Source organism: Onychomys torridus, chromosome 19 (assembly GCF_903995425.1).
Source record: "Onychomys torridus chromosome 19, mOncTor1.1, whole genome shotgun sequence".
In the NCBI taxonomy this organism is placed as follows: domain Eukaryota; kingdom Metazoa; phylum Chordata; class Mammalia; order Rodentia; family Cricetidae; genus Onychomys; species Onychomys torridus.
In genome coordinates, this window is record NC_050461.1 from 59,237,677 (window position 1) to 59,244,447 (window position 6,771).

The 6,771-nt window shown below is 49.7% G+C and overlaps 1 protein-coding gene across 1 annotated transcript; it reads right to left on the bottom strand.

The window, feature by feature from the left end:
- Positions 1-3,063: 3,063 nt before the first annotated feature.
- Gpr31 (G protein-coupled receptor 31) lies at positions 3,064-4,023 on the bottom strand. Its single transcript, XM_036168626.1, has one exon. The coding sequence runs from the start codon at positions 4,021-4,023 to the stop codon at positions 3,064-3,066; it is 960 nt and encodes a 319-aa protein (XP_036024519.1).
- Positions 4,024-6,771: the final 2,748 nt, after the last annotated feature.

A 6,771-nucleotide genomic window follows, 5' to 3' on the forward strand; every position in this document is an offset into this window, starting at 1 on the left:
ACAGACACACCTATAGGTCAGTGTTAATGAGATTACCGGCACAAATGAGCACGTGTGTTCAGAGGGAAGCTTTCTGCTAACAGCATTACGTCATTTTCATTTCTATGAACATCTTCCTAAAGGTGATCAGAGATCATTTTCAGTTTGCCTCTGGAGTCAGACTTTCAAGATATAATTGAAAACAAACAAAACCTAGTCTGCTAAGTAATTGAACTTCTTTGTTATAGGGCTAATCTGTTCACTGCTGCTTCTTTTTTCCTGTTCATGAAGTGGCCTCTGTGTGCTCTTAGCATTAGGGGTGAAGAATGAGTCAGATGCTCTGGCTGCAAGGGAAACATGTTGGGTAAGAGCAGAGTTGATGTGGGGGGTGGGACCCTACTGCACCCGTTAGTAGATGGAAATGTTGTCCAGGTGACTTTCCACAAAGGGAATGTCCCTGACTGAGGCCAGAGGATGGCAGGAACTGGGAATATTCTAAGAAGATGTCAAAATGTACAGGTCTGGCTGAAGTCCAGGGAATCAGAGACATGGCAAGATCAACAGAAGCCATACATAGCTCTGGTGCTAGCACTGTGCTCTTTCCCAGAAATTCAAGAATCCAGCAGAGTGGCGAGCTGCTCGCTCAAGGAGTGACTGTGGTCCTGCCCCTGAGACCAAAAGCAGGCACCGCCACTGTCACCAGCCACAGCTAAGGCCCTGAGACCTGTTGTTTATGACTGGCCCTGCTTTCCTCTTGGGTCATTCCTCACTCAGAAAGTTTGCAGGAAGGCTAGTCTGGAAGGTGCTAGCCTACCATAACAAACGCATCTGTGATCCAGCAGGATGTCCTCAGAGACAGCTGTCCCAACCCTGGACAGGATCATTATAGAGTATGATTATCTAGACAAAGGGACTGGAGATCCTTTGGTTTGAATGAACTTTATAAGGCTCCCATTACTGAATACCAATGCTGGATGAGGACACACAATTGAAAAACAACACACCCAAGGTCCACAAACTGGATGGGAAGTCATCAAGAAAAACAGAAGTAAGTGAAGATCAAATTCATGTCTGCAGAATGATTACGACATGACTAGCTCTGTATAATGAATTTTGAGTGTTGTTTAATCCCTGCAAGGACTCCTTGTAGATGCTATTTCCCTTATTTTGAAGATGGAGACGGACAAAAGCAGTTAGATATCTTGTCCCAGGCCACAGAGCTAAGAGATGGGGCAAGACAATGTCTCCAAGATCTCCCTGAGCTATCAAACCAGCCATTCTCAGCCTGGGCTACACGTGAATAGATTTAAGGCTTGCCAATGTTGGGCCCTGCCCCATCTGGTCCAGCTGAGCTGGAATGTCCTTAGTTGGGCTAAGGCACCATGTTTTCCTCCTATGTGGCTGCTGTGGGGGCAGAAAGTAGGACCCTGAGGGCAGGGATGCTGTATTGAGGATGTCCCAAAGACAGCCTAGCTTACTGATGGGCAAACCAGGCAGATGCAGTACCACTGGGGTGAGAGCAGAGCCCAAGACAGGAAGCTGGAAGTCTTGGGCTTCCAGGACTGGGAGGGCTAGGGTCCCGGACCTCCCCACAGCTGACCAGCAAAGCTGTGGGGATGGTCTGTTTTACGGCCCCTGCCACTGTGGATAACAGTAGTAACTGTTCAGAGGATGCCATCACATTTGGTGTGCCTGTCATAAGTGCAGGCACAGACGTGAAAGTCCAAGAGCAGGAGAGGACTGGGACTCTCTTACGCCAGCAATAACGACATTTCAAAGAAAATGCTTGTGTTAAATGGAGGGTTTTCAAAACATCCTTTAAACTGCTGATGCATGATGAGGGTGGGGAGGAGAGAGCTGGAGGTGCTTTCCTCCGTTGAGAGGGAGGAAAGTGGGCACAGCACCATATGTACCCATCCAGCAGACTTCAGCCTCATCCTGGTCAAGCCACGGTTCTGTCTCAGGCCTGTGACAGTCTGCATTCTTAGGAGGAAATGAATCCTGGAAAACAGAAGACTGCTGCACCGTCCTCATTCCCCAGGAACACTGAGTCTGGTAGGCCACCCTGGTCTTTTTTACCCTTTTGCACAATGTCTCAGGTGGGTCCTGACAAGGAATCTGCCAAGCAGGGAAAGAAACGTATGAGTGGACATGGTGTTGCCAATGCCACCAGCGCTGGCATCAAGGAGGGTACACTGTGGGACGCCTGTGTGAAGAGCCATGGCCGTTGCAAGAATATCCCAGGTAGGTGGCAGGTGCCCCCACAAGCATTGTGGGTATTCCTTTTTCTTAGCTGCCTTTCTAGATATGAGCATGGAAACAGAGATGAATCCTCCTGCTCACCAGCTGGCCCTGGCCTGTGTGTTCTAGGACTGAGGTGACACCAGCCCCATGCCATGGTCTGCCAGCCCTTAGGTTCCCCCCCTGGTGGGGGGGGGACTTCCTTCAAGCACCATTTTGAAAGCAAGCGCCTCTCCCCAGGACTAAGATAAATGCAGACATTTCAAGTTAAGCTAGCACTTCCAGGTCAGTGTTGAGGCAATTACCAGGTGTCTCCTGCAGTGAAGGAGCTGGCTTGCCGAGCTGTCTCCGATACTCAGCACAACCTATAAAAACAAAGGAGAATTTTATAAAAATGTAACGTGACCTGCAACCTCTTCAGAACCGCAGGGGTGGCTGGCTTCCAGTGTTCTGGGCTCCACACTGAGTGAGAAGAAAGCAGTTTTTCATACTGGAGAACAGAAGCATGGAAAGGGAGTATGACCCAAGAGACCAGATGGTGCTGAGTCTCCTCGAACCTGTTGGAATCTTGCCGTGTGGATGTGCAGAAGTGCTCCACCTCTCGGCTTGGCAACTCCATCAGGATGGTCACTGTGCAGAGGAGGCAGGATCTGTCTGGGTGATCTGCCACTCCGCAGTGTGACAGAAGCAGGGGGAAATCTGGGTGAACCAAGCGTGTCATGGCGTGGACTGTGTCTGAATCCTTGTAGCGCAGTTTCTGTCTTCTGACCCCGAGGTTATCAGGTTATTGTTCAGATTCAAGGCGATTCCAGAACAAAGGGGAGCTGAGGATTTCAGTAGTCATCAGGAATAGGAGTCCCTGAGGTTGGAGCTAGCCGGCTCTGCTGCCTTCCTCCAGCCTCGAAGGCTTCTGAGCACCTTCCGGTACGAGTGGGTGAAGGCCTGGTTGGAGAAGCAGTAAACGGCTGGGCTCAATGCACTGTGCAGGCAGGTGAGGCTGCCGGCGACATCGGAGGCTTGCACTACGGCTTGCTGGATGCTGCAGCTCTCAGATTCCTGAAAGACATGCACCAGGACTCTGGCCAGGACACTAGGCAGGAAGCACAGTCCAAACAACAACAGCACCATAGCAACCAGTGCCCTGGCCCTCCGGAGCCTGGGCTGCTTGTCAGACTCCCGGAGTCTCTCCTGGAGGGTCCTGATGAGCCTAGTGTTGCAGAAGAAGATGAGGCCGAAGGGAAGCAGGAGCTGTAGGAAGAAGAGGACCTCCTGCCAGATGGCGCCGGCCTCAGTTTCTCCTATGGGGTAGAAGCTGGGACACTTGGTGGAATTCTGGATAGCCTGGTGAATGAGCATGTTTTGGGGAGTGAGGGCAACCATGAGAAGCCACACTAGGCTAGAGATGCCCCAGGCTGCCCTTGGAGATAGCAAGTTGACTCGGAGCCGAGGATGGACCACACGCAGATATCGGTCCAGAGCCACTGTTGTCAGGAAGGCCACCCCCACACCACGGCTGAAGGCCAGCAGGAAGAGCAGGATTTGGCAGGGTACATGGCCGAGTCCCCAGGTCTTGCCCTTCAGATAGAAGACAGCGAGGAATGGCAGACAGGTGACCAATAGCAGGTCAGACACCACCAGGTTGAACAGGTAGACCGCATAAGGCTTCCACACTTTGAGACGGTAAAAGAAGGTCCAGAGGGCAACAGCATTGCCTGTAAGGCCCAGAGCACACTCCAGAGTCAGCATGGTGCCCACAGCTGTCTCCACCACAGTGCCGGCAGCTGAGCAGTTGAGGCGCGCCATGGACAGAGGCCACACTGAGCTGAAGCAGCTCAGGAAAAGAAATTCAAGGAGGCCTCCCTACGCTCTTTCCTCTGAGAGAAAGAGAAAATACCCTTTCTTGCCAGAAAGCAAACAATTTCTGCATTCGGCGAGAAAACAATACTGAAACAGTACCAGGATCTGGCCCAAGGAGACGCAAAATTTGTTTGGGGAAAGAGGATGGACAGAGACAGGGAAAACCCCCAAGTTTTGCCCTGTTTTGTTTGTTCCTGAGAAAGGGGAAATTGTGTTTCATTTCATGTCAGTGGCTCCAAAGACAGGGCTACAGTGTTCTGGGAACGTTGGTGAGCAGAGCTAGCGACCTAGTTCTGAAGAAGGAAGTAGCAACCATACATAACACAAAGACCTCTGTGCCTTTGGGCATTTAAAACAATGATTGAAACAGGCAGATGGTTCTGTAGTGTGACTGTTTTAAAAGGGAGGTTTATGGCTCTCTGTCTTAAATAATGACATTGGTAAAAAACCCCCTGAGTATGGCTAGATTTTATAGATGAGGTCAGATCTGGTTGCCACACTCATTTGAAAGTGTCTTTCAGATTTCCTGGCTATTGAAGTTTTTCGTTTATTCTTCCAATCAGTCTAAACTAAGTGTGTGTGTGTGTGTGTGTGTGTGTGTGTGTGTGTTGTGGGGAGTAACGAGTTTTCTGCTAAGACTCTTCCTTGACACTCACACTACCTGGGGGGCACCTAGAACCCTGGGGTTGGGCCTGCAAGTAAGGTAAAAGCCTCCCGTCCATTCAGTTTTCATTCTGTCCCTGGGCACAGCACTTGCTGAAGCCACGTTCCTTGGTCTGGAGCCGCGTGCTGGGGGTGGCCAGAGCTCATGAGCTGTGTGGATGCACCATGGTCAAGAGTGTTGGAGAGAGGAGGAGAGAGAGTGACAGAGAATGCCAGTCTGAACAGCTGGGCCACCGAGGGCTCTGGATGGGGGCAATTGTGGATATTTGAAGGATGCAAGACAGTATGGAGAGAGGGAGGTCTGTTGAGAGATGAAAGTAGACGACATGGGCTTCTCTGGGATTATGAGATTCCTCTATTTATTCTTTGGGGAGGATGAACAGCAGCATTTTTAAACATGATACACCAGTGTGAAAACTCCTGTCTAGAGGCCTGGTTTTAGAGGTCCTCATTACCACCATCCGGGAAGGACAATGACCATCCTCCCTCCCTCCTTTACTCTCAGGGACCTATGGGCCATCCAGGAAATTAGTGCCCTTTCAAATTCCCAAATGAACCCCGAGAGTCCCTGTTGTCACGTATGGTAACATTGTGGGAGCCGTTGTATTTCCTACCACGTTGGCATCTCCAAACACCATCTCTTTGTGATGTGAGAGCAGGAAAACCTTGACGTCTCATGGAACTTAGATCCTTTGTCTCCCAGAGGGCTGCTGCTGAGTGGAACGGATCAGGGGTCACCGGCAGAGCCGAGTCTGTGCTTTGGCTCTGTCTCGCACAGCTCATCAAAGAGAAGTATTATTCTGGATGCTGAAACTCACCATCTAGCTTTAGTATTTATTGTTACTTTTTTATTATGACACCAATATGCTCATTTACAGGAAATATGGAATGAAGTAAAGTGACAGGAAATTTCGTGTGTGTAGTCTATCTGGGAGTGCTGCTTGCTCAGTCTGGCTGTTTCTTCCCATGGTTTCATTACAACAAACACATGGGCGTTGCTGTACACGGTTTGCTCTACAGCTTTTTTCTCATTTGACCTGTAACCCCACAGATTTCTCATCATTGCGGTTTTATTAAGTACTGAGAGTACTGAAAAGCAGCATTCCCAGCACGTTGCAGTGAGTGTCCAGCAGGCTCGCTCTGTCTGTGATGATGCAGCAGGAAGAACTGCAGAAACTGCACATGTGTCAAAGGCTCTGGGGGCTTTGCCCACGTGTGCACAGAGTTAATGTTTGTTTTTATAGGCCTTATCTTTAAATAAGTGTAAAGTTGACAAAGATAACCATATATATATATTTTTTTCTTGGCAGGCTTACTAATCCAGGGAATTGAAGGAAACAAGAATTTGTCAAGGAACACATTAATGTGGATTCTTAGATCACTAGGCACTGGCCTTTCATCCGACCTTTCTGTGTGCCCCAGTCCAGGGAGTACTCAGGTTCCGATAAGGTGTGTCCACCACTTTGTTAGCGGCCTTGAGAGTTGAGACATGGCAGGGGTGTCTTTACGTCATTAATTTACCCTGTAGGAAGCCAGTCTCTCTCATACTCTGCCCACATGCTCTCCACCTCAAGGCCCTTATGTCAAGGGGCTCAGGGATCACTCCCATTTTCCTGCCTCTCGGGCTCGTGACCATGCATGCCCTGTGGGTACCCTGAGCTGCACTTCTGGGTAGTCAGTCCCATGTGGCTGAGGAGCCTGTTCCCGTGGCAGATAGGAGGAAATCAGGGGCTGGAGAAAGAGGGCAGTTTCCAGAGGGAACTGCATTTTATCAGCACAATATTAATCTCAATTTAATCCCTTTTAATCATGTGGAGACTGAAGCCAATCTAATTTAAGTCGTGTGTTTGGAGCCAGGAAGAGAGACACTCTGAGTGATGCTCAGGAGGGAGACGAGCCCACATTTCTCAATGTCTTCTGCACTTGGCATCTGTTCAAAAGCTGTAGAACCAGTGTGTCTGAGAGGGTAATCACCATCATCCTTGGTGTCTCCCATTCTCAGCACCCACCATTAGTAAGGCGTTCTTCTGT